General features: G+C 46.8%; 1 protein-coding gene across 2 annotated transcripts; it reads left to right on the top strand.

The window, feature by feature from the left end:
• The first annotated feature begins 1,743 nt into the window (after positions 1-1,743).
• EIF3G (eukaryotic translation initiation factor 3 subunit G) lies at positions 1,744-17,584 on the top strand. Of its 2 annotated transcripts, none has more exons than XM_073555708.1 (10): positions 1,744-1,899; positions 9,639-9,730; positions 10,745-10,833; positions 12,862-12,921; positions 13,229-13,333; positions 13,703-13,895; positions 14,419-14,526; positions 14,989-15,122; positions 15,423-15,529; positions 17,490-17,584. In XM_073555708.1, the coding sequence occupies exons 1-10, from the start codon at positions 1,880-1,882 to the stop codon at positions 17,503-17,505; spliced, it is 924 nt and encodes a 307-aa protein (XP_073411809.1). In that variant the 5' UTR covers positions 1,744-1,879; the 3' UTR covers positions 17,506-17,584. The 2 variants fall into 2 exon arrangements, with proteins under 2 accessions (XP_073411809.1, XP_073411808.1); XM_073555707.1 differs by having other exon boundaries at positions 14,986-15,122.
• Positions 17,585-17,849: the final 265 nt, after the last annotated feature.

Below are 17,849 nucleotides of genomic sequence, written 5' to 3'. Positions count from 1 at the left end.
CGGGTTTGCACCATGCTCCTCTCTGGGGTGATGCTCCAATGTGGCCGGGGGTTCTCACAGTGCTCCTCTCTAGGGTAACGTTCCGGTGTGGCCGCGGGTTTGCACCATGCTCCTATCTGGGGTGATGCTCCAATGTGGCCGGGGGTTCTCACAGTGCTCCTCTCTAGGGTAACGTTCCAGTGTGGCCGCGGGTTTGCACCATGCTCCTCTCTGGGGTGATGCTCCAATGTGGCCGGGGGTTCTCACAGTGCTCCTCTCTAGGGTAACGTTCCAGTGTGGCCGCGGGTTTGCACCATGCTCCTCTCTGGGGTGATGCTCCAATGTGGCCGGGGGTTCTCACAGTGCTCCTCTCTAGGGTAACGTTCCGGTGTGGCCGCGGGTTTGCACCATGCTCCTCTCTGGGGTGATGCTCCAATGTGGCCGGGGGTTCTCACAGTGCTCCTCTCTAGGGTAACGTTCCGGTGTGGCCGCGGGTTTGCACCATGCTCCTATCTGGGGTGATGCTCCAATGTGGCCGGGGGTTCTCACAGTGCTCCTCTCTAGGGTAACGTTCCAGTGTGGCCGCGGGTTTGCACCATGCTCCTCTCTGGGGTGATGCTCCAATGTGGCCGGGGGTTCTCACAGTGCTCCTCTCTAGGGTAACGTTCCGGTGTGGCCGCGGGTTTGCACCATGCTCCTCTCTGGGGTGATGCTCCAATGTGGCCGGGGGTTCTCACAGTGCTCCTCTCTAGGGTAACGTTCCGGTGTGGCCGCGGGTTTGCACCATGCTCCTATCTGGGGTGATGCTCCAATGTGGCCGGGGGTTCTCACAGTGCTCCTCTCTAGGGTAACGTTCCAGTGTGGCCGCGGGTTTGCACCATGCTCCTCTCTGGGGTGATGCTCCAATGTGGCCGGGGGTTCTCACAGTGCTCCTCTCTAGGGTAACGTTCCGGTGTGGCCGCGGGTTTGCACCATGCTCCTCTCTGGGGTGATGCTCCAATGTGGCCGGGGGTTCTCACAGTGCTCCTCTCTAGGGTAACGTTCCAGTGTGGCCGCGGGTTTGCACCATGCTCCTCTCTGGGGTGATGCTCCAATGTGGCCGGGGGTTCTCACAGTGCTCCTCTCTAGGGTAACGTTCCGGTGTGGCCGCGGGTTTGCACCATGCTCCTCTCTGGGGTGATGCTCCAATGTGGCCGGGGGTTCTCACAGTGCTCCTCTCTAGGGTAACGTTCCGGTGTGGCCGCGGGTTTGCACCATGCTCCTATCTGGGGTGATGCTCCAATGTGGCCGGGGGTTCTCACAGTGCGCCTCTCTGAATTGACGGTTTGGCGCTGCGCTCCTGGGGCAGATTAATCTCTGCTGATATTCTGCGCTCCCGTCTGGATCCATTGGATTACGATGCATCGCATCCTACATGATATTACGCCATTTTCCTGGGGCCACATTGTGATGAACTGCAGGCGGCACATGCCCCTTATTGTCTTCTCTTGTGTGCGACAAACGTTGGCAATATGGCCGCTGTCGCCATGAAGACAGCTGACACCACGTTTGTGACAAATGTATTAACTTGGCAGCTGTAAATGGCTGCGCTGCAGGAAGATCCCAGGTAGTCACTAATGTACCTAAAGGGGCAGCAGCTCATGAATTCACTGCCAGAATATGTTTAGAATATGTCAGACTGGATCTATCTGCCCCAGAGGATAGTATAATGGCTATAGAAGAACTGCAAGTCCCAACATTCCCACCGGTTACCACATAACACGTGAGCCGTAACCCCTCCAGTCCTCCACTAACACAGAGACCGTTACCTAGAGCGGCACCGGAAGTGCGCGTCTGACTGTACAGTGCGGCTACGTCTCTCTTTCTCTTCAGCTTCCGGGGCCACCAGAAAGGCAGAGCCATGCCGACCGGAGACTACGAGTGAGTACCGGGGAGCGGCGGGAGGTGGGCAAATAGAGGGGGACGTGATCTGCGGGGGAACTAACGGGGTGACAGAAGGGGCAGGGGCGGAAACACATGGGAGGGGACGGGGAGTCTCACCTGACACTCAGCCTGCGACAGGGGAGCATCAGTGTCCAGAGGAAGCGGCAACTTGCCGACATCTTCCTAATATGTGGGAACTGCTAACATTATCCTCACTCCTGCATTATACCCCAGAGCTGCACTCACTATTCTGCTGGTGCAGTCACTGTGTACATACATTACATTACTGATCCTGAGTTACACCCTGTATTATATCCCAGAGCTGCACTCACTATTCTGCTGGTGCAGTCACTGTGTACATACATTACATTACTGATCCTGAGTTACATCCTGTATTATACTCCAGAGCTGCACTCACTATTCTGCTGGTGCAGTCACTGTGTACATACATTACATTACTGATCCTGAGTTACATCCTGTATTATACTCCAGAGCTGCACTCACTATTCTGCTGGTGCAGTCACTGTGTACATACATTACATTACTGATCCTGAGTTACATCCTGTATTATACTCCAGAGCTGCACTCACTATTCTGCTGGTGCAGTCACTGTGTACATACATTACATTACTGATCCTGAGTTAAATCCTGTATTATACCCCAGAGGTGCACTCACTATTCTACTGGTGCAGTCACTGTGTACATACATTACATTACTGATCCTGAGTTACATCCTGTATTATACCCCAGAGGTGCACTCACTATTCTGCTGGTGCAGTCACTGTGTACATACATTACATTACTGATGCTGAGTTACATCCTGTATTATACTCCAGAGCTGCACTCACTATTCTACTGGTGCAGTCACTGTGTACATACATTACATTACTGATCCTGAGTTACATCCTGTATTATACCCCAGAGCTGCACTCACTATTCTGCTGGTGCAGTCACTGTGTACATACATTACATTACTGATCCTGAGTTACATCCTGTATTATACTCCAGAGCTGCACTCACTATTCTACTGGTGCAGTCACTGTGTACATACATTACATTACTGATCCTGAGTTACATCCTGTATTATACCCCAGAGCTGCACTCACTATTCTGCTTGTGCAGTCACTGTGTACATACATTACATTACTGATCCTGCGTTACATCCTGTATTATCCTCCAGAGCTGCACTCACTATTCTGCTGGTGCAGTCACTGTGTACATACATTACATTACTGATCCTGAGTTACATCCTGTATTATACCCCAGAGCTGCACTCACTATTCTGCTGGTGCAGTCACTGTGTACATACATTACATTACTGATCCTGAGTTACATCCTGTATTATACCCCAGAGGTGCACTCACTATTCTGCTGGTGCAGTCACTGTGTACATACATTACATTACTGATCCTGAGTTACATCCTGTATTATACTCCAGAGCTGCACTCACTATTGTACTGGTGCAGTCACTGTGTACATACATTACATTACTGATCCTGAGTTACATCCTGTATTATACCCCAGAGCTGCACTCACTATTCTGCTGGTGCAGTCACTGTGTACATACATTACATTACTGATCCTGAGTTACATCCTGTATTATACTCCAGAGCTGCACTCACTATTCTGCTGGTGCAGTCACTGTGTACATACATTACATTACTGATCCTGAGTTACATCCTGTATTATACTCCAGAGCTGCACTCACTATTCTGCTGGTGCAGTCACTGTGTACATACATTACATTACTGATCCTGAGTTACATCCTGTATTATACCCCAGAGGTGCACTCACTATTGTACTGGTGCAGTCACTGTCTACATACATTACATTACTGATCCTGAGTTACATCCTGTATTATACCCCAGAGCTGCACTCACTATTCTGCTGGTGCAGTCACTGTGTACATACATTACATTACTGATCCTGAGTTACATCCTGTATTATACTCCAGAGCTGCACTCACTATTCTGCTGGTGCAGTCACTGTGTACATACATTACATTACTGATCCTGAGTTACATCCTGTATTATACTCCAGAGCTGCACTCACTATTCTGCTGGTGCAGTCACTGTGTACATACATTACATTACTGATCCTGAGTTACATCCTGTATTATACCCCAGAGGTGCACTCACTATTCTGCTGGTGCAGTCACTGTGTACATACATTAAATTACTGATCCTGAGTTACATCCTGTATTATACCCCAGAGGTGCACTCACTATTCTGCTGGTGCAGTCACTGTGTACATACATTACATTACTGATCCTGAGTTACATCCTGTATTATACTCCAGAGCTGCACTCACTATTCTACTGGTGCAGTCACTGTGTACATACATTACATTACTGATCCTGAGTTACATCCTGTATTATACCCCAGAGCTGCACTCACTATTCTGCTGGTGCAGTCACTGTGTACATACATTACATTACTGATCCTGAGTTACATCCTGTATTATACTCCAGAGCTGCACTCACTATTCTACTGGTGCAGTCACTGTGTACATACATTACATTACTGATCCTGAGTTACATCCTGTATTATACCCCAGAGCTGCACTCACTATTCTGCTTGTGCAGTCACTGTGTACATACATTACAGTACTGATCCTGCGTTACATCCTGTATTATCCTCCAGAGCTGCACTCACTATTCTGCTGGTGCAGTCACTGTGTACATACATTACATTGCTGATCCTGAGTTACATCCTGTATTATACCCCAGAGCTGCACTCACTATTCTACTGGTGCAGTCACTGTGTACATACATTACATTACTGATCCTGAGTTACATCCTGTATTATACCCCAGAGCTGCACTCACTATTCTGCTGGTGCAGTCACTGTGTACATACATTACATTACTGATCCTGAGTTACATCCTGTATTATCCTCCAGAGCTGCACTCACTATTCTGCTGGTGCAGTCACTGTGTACATACATTACATTACTGATCCTGAGTTACATCCTGTATTATACCCCAGAGCTGCACTCACTATTCTGCTGGTGCAGTCACTGTGTACATACATTACATTACTGATCCTGAGTTACATCCTGTATTATACCCCAGAGCTGCACTCACTATTCTGCTGGTGCAGTCACTGTGTACATACTTTACATTACTGATCCTGAGTTACATCCTGTATTATACCCCAGAGGTGCACTCACTATTCTGCTGGTGCAGTCACTGTGTACATACATTACATTACTGATCCTGAGTTACATCCTGTATTATACTCCAGAGCTGCACTCACTATTCTACTGGTGCAGTCACTGTGTACATACATTACATTACTGATCCTGAGTTATATCCTGTATTATACTCCAGAGCTGCACTCACTATTCTGCTGGTGCAGTCACTGTGTACATACATTACATTAGTGATCCTGAGTTACATCCTGTATTATACCCCAGAGCTGCACTCACTATTCTGCTGGTGCAGTCACTGAGTACATACATTACATTACTGATCCTGAGTTACATCCTGTATTATACTCCAGAGCTGCACTCACTATTCTGCTGGTGGAGTCACTGTGTACATACATTACATTACTGATCCTGAGTTACATCCTGTATTATCCTCCAGAGCTGCACTCACTATTCTGCTGGTGCAGTCACTGAGTACATACATTACATTACTGATCCTGAGTTACATCCTGTATTATACTCCAGAGCTGCACTCACTATTCTGCTGGTGCAGTCACTGAGTACATACATTACATTACTGATCCTGAGTTACATCCTGTATTATACTCCAGAGCTGCACTCACTATTCTGCTGGTGCAGTCACTGTGTACATACATTTCATTACTGATCCTGAGTTACATCCTGTATTATACTCCAGAGCTGCACTCACTATTCTGCTGGTGCAGTCACTGAGTACATACATTACATTACTGATCCTGAGTTACATCCTGTATTATACTGCAGAGCTGCACTCACTATTCTGCTGGTGCCGTCACTGTGTACATACATTACATTACTGATCCTGAGTTACATCCTGTATTATACTCCAGAGCTGCACTCATTCTGCTGGTGCAGTCACTGTGTACATACATTACATTACTGATCCTGAGTTACATCCTGTATTATACTCCAGAGCTGCACTCACTATTCTGCTGGTGCAGTCACTGTGTACATACATTACATTACTGATCCTGAGTTACCTCCTGTATTATACTCCAGAGCTGCACTCACTATTCTGCTGGTGCAGTCACTGTGTACATACATTACTGATCCTGAGTTACCTCCTGTATTATACTCCAGAACTGCACTCACTCTTCTGCTGGTGCAGTCACTGTGTACATACATTACATTACTGATCCTGAGTTACATCCTGTATTATACCCCAGAGCTGCACTCACTATTCTGCTGGTGCAGTCACTGTGTACATACATTACATTACTGATCCTGAGTTACATCCTGTATTATACCCCAGAGCTGCACTCACTATTCTGCTGGTGCAGTCACTGTGTACATACTTTACATTACTGATCCTGAGTTACATCCTGTATTATACCCCAGAGGTGCACTCACTATTCTGCTGGTGCAGTCACTGTGTACATACATTACATTACTGATCCTGAGTTACATCCTGTATTATACTCCAGAGCTGCACTCACTATTCTGCTGGTGCAGTCACTGTGTACATACATTACATTACTGATCCTGAGTTACATCCTGTATTATACCCCAGAGCTGCACTCACTATTCTGCTGGTGCAGTCACTGTGTACATACATTACATTACTGATCCTGAGTTACATCCTGTATTATACCCCAGAACTGCACTCACTATTCTGCTGGTGCAGTCACTGTGTACATACATTACATTACTGATCCTGAGTTACATCCTGTATTATCCTCCAGAGCTGCACTCACTATTCTGCTGGTGCAGTCACTGTGTACATACATTACATTACTGATCCTGAGTTACACCCTGTATTATACCCCAGAGCTGCACTCACTATTCTGCTGGTGCAGTCACTGTGTACATACATTACATTACTGATCCTGAGTTACATCCTGTATTATCCTCCAGAGCTGCACTCACTATTCTGCTGGTGCAGTCACTGTGTACATACATTACATTACTGATCCTGAGTTACATCCTGTATTATACCCCAGAGCTGCACTCACTATTCTGCTGGTGCAGTCACTGTGTACATACATTACATTACTGATCCTGAATTACATCCTGTATACCCCAGAGCTGCACTCACTATTCTGCTGGTGCAGTCACTGTGTACATACATTACATTACTGATCCTGAGTTACATCCTGTATTATCCTCCAGAGCTGCACTCACTATTCTGCTGGTGCAGTCACTGTGTACATACATTACATTACTTATCCTGAGTTACATCCTGTATTATACCCCAGAGCTGCACTCACTATTCTGCTGGTGCAGTCACTGTGTACATACATTACATTACTGATCCTGAGTTACATCCTGTATTATACTCCAGAGCTGCACTCACTATTCTGCTGGTGCAGTCACTGTGTACATACATTACATTACTGATCCTGAGTTACATCCTGTATTATACCCCAGAGCTGCACTCACTATTCTGCTGGTGCAGTCACTGTGTACATACATTACATTACTGATCCTGAGTTACATCCTGTATTATACTCCAGAGCTGCACTCACTATTCTGCTGGTGCAGTCACTGAGTACATACATTACATTACTGATCCTGAGTTACATCCTGTATTATACTCCAGAGCTGCACTCACTATTCTGCTGGTGCAGTCACTGAGTACATACATTACATTACTGATCCTGAGTTACATCCTGTATTATACTCCAGAGCTGCACTCACTATTCTGCTGGTGCAGTCACTGAGTACATACATTACTGATCCTGAGTTACATCCTGTATTATACTCCAGAGCTGCACTCACTATTCTGCTGGTGGAGTCACTGTGTACATACATTACATTACTGATCCTGAGTTACATCCTGTATTATCCTCCAGAGCTGCACTCACTATTCTGCTGGTGCAGTCACTGAGTACATACATTACATTACTGATCCTGAGTTACATCCTGTATTATACTCCAGAGCTGCACTCACTATTCTGCTGGTGCAGTCACTGAGTACATACATTACATTACTGATCCTGAGTTACATCCTGTATTATACTCCAGAGCTGCACTCACTATTCTGCTGGTGCAGTCACTGTGTACATACATTACATTACTGATCCTGAGTTACATCCTGTATTATACTCCAGAGCTGCACTCACTATTCTGCTGGTGCAGTCACTGAGTACATACATTACATTACTGATCCTGAGTTACATCCTGTATTATACTGCAGAGCTGCACTCACTATTCTGCTGGTGCCGTCACTGTGTACATACATTACATTACTGATCCTGAGTTACATCCTGTATTATACTCCAGAGCTGCACTCATTCTGCTGGTGCAGTCACTGTGTACATACATTACATTACTGATCCTGAGTTACATCCTGTATTATACTCCAGAGCTGCACTCACTATTCTGCTGGTGCAGTCACTGTGTACATACATTACATTACTGATCCTGAGTTACCTCCTGTATTATACTCCAGAGCTGCACTCACTATTCTGCTGGTGCAGTCACTGTGTACATACATTACTGATCCTGAGTTACCTCCTGTATTATACTCCAGAACTGCACTCACTCTTCTGCTGGTGCAGTCACTGTGTACATACATTACATTACTGATCCTGAGTTACATCCTGTATTATACCCCAGAGCTGCACTCACTATTCTGCTGGTGCAGTCACTGTGTACATACATTACATTACTGATCCTGAGTTATAGCCTGTATTATACCCCAGAGCTGCACTCACTATTCTGCTGGTGCAGTCACTGTGTACATACATTACATTACTGATCCTGAGTTACATCCTGTATTATACCCCAGAGCTGCACTCACTATTCTTCTGGTGCAGTCACTGTGTACATACATTACATTACTGATCCTGAGTTATAGCCTGTATTATACCCCAGAGCTGCACTCACTATTCTGCTGGTGCAGTCACTGTGTACATACATTACATTACTGATCCTGAGTTACATCCTGTATTATACCCCAGAGCTGCACTCACTATTCTGCTGGTGCAGTCACTGTGTACATACATTACTGATCCTGAGTTACATCCTGTATTATACTCCAGAGCTGCACTCACTATTCTGCTGGTGCAGTCACTGTGTACATACATTACATTACTGATCCTGAGTTACATCCTGTATTATACTCCAGAGTTGCACTCACTATTCTGCTGGTGCAGTCACTGTGTACATACATTACATTACTGATCCTGAGTTACATCCTGTATTATACCCCAGAGCTGCACTCACTATTCTGCTGGTGCAGTCACTGTGTACATACATTACATTACTGATCCTGAGTTACATCCTGTATTATACTCCAGAGCTGCACTCACTATTCTGCTGGTGCAGTCACTGTGTACATACATTACATTACTGATCCTGAGTTACATCCTGTATTATACTCCAGAGCTGCACTCACTATTCTGCTGGTGCAGTCACTGTGTACATACATTACATTACTGATCCTGAGTTACATCTTGTATTATACTCCAGAGCTGCACTCACTATTCTGCTGGTGCAGTCACTGTGTACATACATTACATTACTGATCCTGAGTTACATCTTGTATTATACCCCAGAGCTGTATTCCGTATTCTGCTGGTGTCACTCGCTTGTATCCCATTACAGCTCCAAGCCCAGCTGGGCCGACCAGGTGGAGGAAGAAGGTGAAGATGTGGAGCCTTTGAGTCCGGCAGTCGAGAAGGTTCATGACCATGACTGTGAGTGTAACCATAATGATACAGACGTCGGTGTTACTGCCGGCACAGTGCATCGTGGGGTTAATATGAGGCAGGGGTCACTCCTGGGAGCAGGTGATGAGGAGATTTATCAGTGGCACCCACTTTGTTGCTGATGCCCATGGACGTCTGGGGCAAAGAAGCCGTTATTGGTGGCTTGTTTGGTGGTCTATGACAGAGAATGGGTTAATGTTAGAATTCATTCTTGACTAGGGTATTAAAGGGTTAATGTCAGGATACCTGGCAGGCAAGGCGGATGGGTTAATGGCACTATCCCCGGCGCCCTAGGGGGATGGGATTAATGTTAGGATTCCAGTCGGACTTGGAGGTTGAAGTTAATGTCACGATCCCTGGTGGTGGTCTAGGGAACGGGGTAAATTTGAGGATTCTTGGTGGGCTAATAACAAAGATTGCTAATGTCAGGATCCCTGGCGGCCTAGGGGCACGGGGTAGATGTCAGGATCCCTGGCGGCCTAGGGGCACGGGGTAGATGTCAGGATCCCTGGCGGACTAGGGGCACGCGGTAGATGTCAGGATCCCTGGCAGCTTAGTGGAAGGTGTTTAATGTCAGGATATCGTGGTTCCTCGGTGGTCTAGGACAGCACAGTTGTGTAAGAGATTATCTGGTGTCTGTATTTTTTTTTTTTTTTTATACATCTCCAGATCTGCCAGTGTCGCCTCCAGATCTCATTGAATATAGTGGGGGGCGTCAGGTTTGTGTCCTGGTGTCTGGCCAGTCCAGTAGCTCCACCATAGATGCTGCCTTATTTCCCACGCTTTCAGATGGGGGTAGCAGGATATAATTCGGACACGTGCCAGTAGGGGGCGCCCCCCACTGATCTTTTTGGATATGTGCTCAGACTAGTTGTATTGTAAACACTATGGAGTCTTCTCTCCAGCCAGTCATCCCCGTCACACAGGGACTATGGGAAGTGCTCAGTGTGACACTTGGGGCAGCAGCTTGTGCTCCACAGTGTAACCTGTGATCCTCCACAGATGTCCTGGACACCCCGCGAGAGGTCATTAATGGAAACATAAAGACCATCACCGAGTACAAGCTGGATGGAGACGACAAGAAGATTAAGGTGGGTGCCGCCTGTTATCTGCTCCACGTACAGAGGGGACAGGAGGAGATCAGCCTTGCACAACAGAGGTGGGGGGTGTGATCGCTGCAGATGTGCTTAGGTGGGCGAGAGGTGATCAGCTGTGCACAGTAGAGGTGGGTGTGTGTCCGATGCAGATGTGCTGAGGTGGACGGGAGGTGATCAGCTGTGCACAGCAGAGGCGGGTGGGTGTCCGGTACAGATGTGCTGAGGTGGGCGAGAGGTGATCAGCTGAGCACAGTAGAGGTGGGTGTGTGTCCGGTGCAGATGTGCTGAGGTGGACGGGAGGTGATCAGCTGTGCACAGCAGAGGCGGGTGGGTGTCCGGTGCAGATGTGCTGAGGTGGGCGAGAGGTGATCAGCTGTGCACAGCAGAGGTGGGTGTGTGATCGCTGCAGATGTGCTGAGGTGGGCAAGAGGTGATCAGCTGTGCACAGCAGAGGTGGGGGTGTGTGATCGCTACAGATGTGCTAAGGTGGGCGAGAGGTGATCAGCTGTGCACAGCAGAGGTGGGTGTGTGTCCGGTGCAGATGTGCTGAGGTGGGCGAGAGGTGATCAGCTGTGCACAGTAGAGGTGGGTGTGTGTCCGGTGCAGATGTGCTGAGGTGGGCGGGAGGTGATCAGCTGTGCACAGCAGAGATGGGTGTGTGTCCGGTGCAGATGTGCTGAGGTGGGCGAGAGGTGATCAGCTGTGCACAGTAGAGGTGGGTGTGTGTCCGGTGCAGATGTGCTGAGGTGGGCGAGAGGTGATCAGCTGTGCACAGTAGAGGTGGGTGTATGTCCGCTGCAGATGTGCTGAGGTGGGCGAGAGGTGATCAGCTGTGCACAGTAGAGGTGGGTGTATGTCCGCTGCAGATGTGCTGAGGTGGGCGAGAGGTGATCAGCTGTGCACAGTAGAGGTGGGTGTATGTCCGCTGCAGATGTGCTGAAGTAGTCAGTACAGAAGTAAAAATTTAAGGTGTGACCCCTCCATGCATGACACGAGCATTAAACCTCCCCTGATCCTCATCTTGTGGACAGAGGAGATGTGTGTATATATATATATATATATATATATATATATATATAGAGGGGGGTCACTAATATATAATACATCTACAGGTAAGCGTGGATTCATCCTCCTTAGCCACTAGAGGGCGCTGCGTCGCCTCACTAGAACTTTTCCCTGGGCTCCAGCTTGTGGCCACAGGAAAACTCCTTCCACCCGGTATCTGCACTCGATGGAGCTGTGGGGGGGCTCGTTTTTCGATGCCATTTCTGGGGTACAAGTTGCATTTTTTACTCGCTTTTTTTATTGAATTTTCTGGGAGAAGTGCGGTTACCAAAAAAAACAAAACATGGCAGTTCTGGAGATTTTTTTTTATTATTTCTTTACATGATTTGCTAAATGGGTTGTTTCATCTCATATTTTCATAGATCAGACTTTTACAGACACCGTGATACCAAACTTTATATTTTTTTTTTATTGATTTTAGTGCTGTAAAAAGGTGATTAAAACTTTTTAACTCTTTAGAAACTTTTTTAATTAATTTTTACCTTTTTAGTCCTGCCCTGCTGCTGTGTACAGAAATAATAACGATCACTTTAGAAACCCGGGGTTGTAGAAATAGTGGGGACTGGCGCTTTTAGTAAACGCTCGGCTGCCATGGCAAAGTATCTGCAGTTTCATCGTGGGGGGAAATACGTGATGGAACGGTCGGGCATCACGATCGCTCGATTTCAGTGCCGTGGTCAGACAGCAGCGATCAGAGATGGCTCCGATCGCTGCTGTTAGAGGCAGGTACCGGCTGTGTAACTCAGGCAGCACCCGCCGTAAAGAGCGGTGCGATGGGTCTGCTCGGCAGGGACCTAGCACTGATGATGTGGGTTCAGTGCCTCTTGTTCCGGGCACTATAAAACCAGAGTGTTACTTGATATGAACACTTTGGGGGGCGACGGCCAGGAGCGCAGGTCACACCCCACGTGTCACATACAATCCGGATCTTGATGTCTGCCTTTTTTTTTCTTTCAGATTATTCGCACTTTCAAAATTGAAACCCGTAAAGCGTCCAAAGTGGTGGCACGCAGGAAGGTGAGTGCAGGGAGGACATAAAGGCGCTCTCCGAGATGATCACATGACCTCTAGAGCCCTATATAGAGGTATGCCAGGGGGCTGACCTTATGGGATCCTCAGGAGGAAGGGGCTGCACTCATGTAGCCGTTCACTGTTGCTCCTAGCCACCGGACTGTGCAGGCAAGCCAACGCTCAGACCCCATTCAGGGGACTTATTGTTAAATTTGCGCTGTATCCCCTTATTCCAGGACTGGTGGGACCCCCACAGATCAAAAGGTGAGGGCAAGACCCCTTTAATCAGCTTTCTTTTTTTTTTTGTCTTCAGAATTGGAAGAAGTTTGGAAACTCCGAATTCGACCCACCAGGACCAAATGTAGCCACCACCACTGTCAGCGATGACGTCCTAATGACCTTCATCACCAATAAAGAGGTGAGAGCAGTGACCCTAATTCTCCCTCGCAGAGGCAGAGGGGGGACACTGGATTAGGAACTCGTATCTTGGATGATGACCACCACCACAACAGGATGTGGCGAGTAGAGGAGAGTGAGGATTTTCCCTTCCTACTTATGGAGACATCACCAGTATCATGGGAGAAGTTCTGGGACATTCAGTCTGAGCTTTGTTCAGAGGATGACCCTTTGTGTGGTCATATAATGTCACATTCTGCCCATTTCCGAGCTTTGAATGGTCCGGGTCGTGTATCCATGTGGCTCGGGTCCTGTACCCATGCGGTCCGAGTTCTTAACCCGTGTACACAAATGTGAGGTTTAGCTGACACTATATCTTTTGCCTTTACAGGATCTCAACAATCAGGAGGAGGAAGACCCAATGAACAAGCTGAAGGGGCAGAAAATCGTCTCTTGTAGAATTTGCAAAGGAGACCATTGGACCACAAGATGTCCCTATAAAGACACGCTGGGTCCCATGCAGAAGGAACTGGCCGAGCAGCTGGGTCTATCCACCGCAGACAAGGAGAAAGTGCCGGGGGCTGGTACGTACTGTGCGCATTTCCTGACCCCAGATGGGGAGGACCCTAGAGAGGAAATCTCGGATTAGGGTATGTGCACACGCTGCGGATTCTGCTGGGGATTCGCAGTGGATTTGGCCCTGCGGATCCACAGCAGTTCCGCAGACAGTGTACAGTACAATGTTAGCCAATGGGATTTCAAATCCGCAGTGCACATGCTGCAGATTTTTCCGTGCGGTTTTGCTGCAGTTTTAAATCCGCACCATGTCAATTCTTTCTGCGGATTCCTCTGCGGTTTGCCACCTGTTCCATTGTCCAGGTGTCAATCCGCAGGGGAAAACCACAGATAAACCGCAGGTCACTTTACCTGTGGTTTTAGCTGCAAATCTGGTCGGAAAAATCCGCAGGTGAATCCGCAGCGTGTGCACGCAGCCTTACACGGTGCCCACTGCCATCTGGTGTCACTGGCCCATGGACGGGGGGATTGTCTGCTGGGGAACATCACTAGGAATTCTATTCTTTACTCTGTTCTTGCCTTTTTCCACAGAACCAGAACCAGCGCAGGCTCCAGTCAGCAAGACAGGAAAGTATGTTCCACCCAGTCTGAGAGATGGAGCAACCCGGAGAGGAGAGTCCATGCAGCCCAACCGCAGAGGTACAGATAGTATCGGCTGGATATGGCCGTCGTATATGTTCTCCTGGCATCGGGATTCCTCACGATCCTGACTAGCACACTGCCTACATTAACTCACACAACACTGGCTACCTTAACCATCCCCTTGCAACACTGCCTCCCTGGGGGCCCGTGTGACCCTGCCTCCCTGGGGGCCCGCGTGCAATTCTGACTTCCACCCTGTCTAAAATTCTGACTACGGCTATCTTAACCCTTGCCACGCTGACATATTTCCTTTGCCTTTGTTCATACATTGCACTGTGAACAAGACCTTGAAGGCATGAGGGTGTCTATGGAGAACTGCGGTATTATAAGGACCTTCAGACTTAGAAAATGGGAGGGTAGTACAGTTATATATGGGGGCCCAGTATAAATAAGGGTCCGGACCTGCTCTCTTTGGGGTTGAGGTGACTTCCCTGGATGTCCATGTTCTCTTTGTAGCAGATGACAACGCTACTATCCGTGTTACCAACTTATCTGAAGACACCCGGGAGACCGACCTCCAGGAGCTCTTCAGGCCTTTTGGATCCATCTCTCGCATCTACCTGGCTAAGGACAAAACCACCGGACAGTCAAAGGTAAACCATCCTAAATCTTATTTTCAGATACATCTAAGGGTTAACCATCTTCCTGATCAATGGGACCCCCACCGATCCGAAAGAATTGGAGGGGATGCCAGGGTTGTATATTGGAGGGGGGGTATGCTAACTGTACAAAATGGATACTGTGCTATTCATAGTGCAGGACCTGAGGAGGTGAATCCATGTCATACAGCGCCCCCTCAGGCCAGTAGTAGGAACAGCAGTGATGGTTTCAGATATTGCACCTCATTATGTTTTTTTCCAACATAACTGGTGTCTCCCATTCTTCACCACCAGGGTTTTGCCTTCATCAGTTTCCACCGCAGAGAGGACGCAGCCCGCGCCATCGCTGGCGTTTCTGGCTTTGGTTACGACCATCTAATTCTCAACGTGGAATGGGCCAAGTAAGTCTGACCACAAGGTTTCCTTTTCTGCCATTTTCTTAGGTTTATGACATTTTTTTGCTCCATGAAAAAAGTTGCAAATATTCTCACATGCACAACATTTTGAGACCTTCTTTTTTTTTTTTTTTATATTGCAGAGATATTTACACCCACTTTTTAAACGTGTCAAATGTTTAAAAAGTGGGTGTAAATATCTCTGCAAAAAAAGGTTTAAGTAGGAATTGCAACTTTTTAAAAAGTCACAAACTCTCCAATAGGGGGTTGGGGTAAAATAACATCAAGCAGCCACTATCAAAACGGACCTCGGATATTCCCCTCGGCCGGAATTTGCCTTCAATGAGACGTGGTTATTAGTAAGGGATGAAAAAATGCAGATTGACCCCGTAACGACATCGGGAGTACATTTACGGCAATGTCGGTATCCCCCTGCTTTGATGTGGGCTCCAGCGGTGAGCCAAAAAGTCAAACCGCCAGAATTATGTTTTTTGGTTGCAGCAATATTGCATTAAAATGCAATAATGGGCAATCAAAAGATCATATCTGCACCAAAATGGTATCATTAAAAACATCAGCTCGACACGCAAAAAATAAACCCTCACCCGACCCCAGATCACGAAAAGTGGAGACGCTACGGGTCTCAGAAAATGGCTCAATTTTTTTTTGGTTTTTAGCAAAGTTTGGAATTTTTTTTTCACGACTTAAATAAAAAAGAACCTAGACATGTTTGGTGTCTATGAACTCGTAATGACCTGGAGAATCATAATGGCAGGTCAGTGTTAGCATTTAGTGGACAAAATAAAGAAGCCAAACAAAAAACAAGTGTGGGATTGCACTTTTTGCAATTTCACCACACTTGAAATTTTTTTTCCCGTTTTCTAGTACACGACATGGTAAAACCAATGGTGTCGGTTCAAAAGTACAACTAGTCCCGCAAAAAACAAGCCCTCACATGGCCATATTGAGGGAAGAATAAAAAAAAAGTTATGGCTCTGGGAAGAAGGGGAGCAAAAAAACGCAAAACCGAAAAAAGCTCCGGTCATGAAGGGGTTAAATATGGAGTCTGGGACTGTCCTATAACAAAGGGACTGCAGTCTCTTCCGACGTCTCCACTCCTGGGGCCTCTAAGTATAAATGTGTCGTCAATGCCTTTGTAGGGGAGCATCCAGATAATCAGAGACAGAACGGCTCCTATGGATTTTCTTGCTATGATTGGGTTTTAGGTGAACTAAAAGGAAAAAAAAGTACCCAAAAAGAAAAATTAGAGAAGACTTGTATAAATCTTTATTCAGAATTTTAAAAGACATAATATAAAAAAAACACCTATCGGGAAGGAGAATTTGTAGAAAGAATAACTGTGATATCTTAGTTATACAACCCAGAAGAACAAATAACAGTTTGGCTCCTAAGTAGACATGAAAAAACTCTGTACCATAGAGCAAATACAGTGCAGAGGTCATATAACACCCATATGATAGACTGATGCCCTGGGTCATTTAATATAGAGAACTCTGTAGTAATGTAATAAAATACATCATTGCACAGATATCTAGAGTAATAGCACCACCTAGAGGATGGGGCTGAAGTCACATGTAAGCCAGTTATGACTATAAAGTGCTATAAACAGTGCGTAGTGAAAAAATGGGGAATTCGTTTCTGGGTAATCCACATACGAAAAAAGTCCGTTTTCTCTATCGCTTCATTGGGGGACACAGGAAATGTAGCTCTTTCGATCTTGCTTTTCAGCGGCAACACACGCAAGGATTTCTAGTTTGTTAGGCAATCCCCCTGCATTTGTTGTGGCTGTCGAACAGCAGGGACTCGAGCAATAGTATTTGAGCACCGAAGCATGCTGAGATAACACCTTATCTGAGCACTTTCGCTCATTACTGATGGTTAACGCTGAGCTTAGTATTTTTGTTTTTAGTAATTAACCTTCTGCATCATTCTTCTTTACTCGCAGACCGTCAACCAACTGAGGGGAAATCGGCGCATGCGATTAGAAGACGGGACACTTTTCTTATCTGTCGCTTTATGCTAATAAATCAATTGAACACCGAGGAGTCTCTGCTGTTTCTTGTACCCTCCGCTCCTACCCTGGATTTTGGCAATACAAAGCAACCATGCTAATCGCTGATTCTTCCCCTGTTCTGTTCATATTTTACTATTCAGAGTGGCTTAACACATCAACCAGGTTGGCAAATGGCTGACTACTGACAAAGGAGAATAAAAGGACCACATCAATGTAAACCCCTTCGCCCCCAAGGGTGGTTTGCACGTTCATGACCGGGCCAATTTTTACAATTCTGACCACTGTACCTTT

Source organism: Dendrobates tinctorius, unplaced genomic scaffold (assembly GCF_039654945.1).
Source record: "Dendrobates tinctorius isolate UK_male_01 unplaced genomic scaffold, ASM3965494v1 ptg000228l, whole genome shotgun sequence".
Classification (NCBI taxonomy): Eukaryota; Metazoa; Chordata; class Amphibia; order Anura; family Dendrobatidae; genus Dendrobates; species Dendrobates tinctorius.
This window is presented reverse-complemented; position numbering and strand designations above follow the sequence as displayed.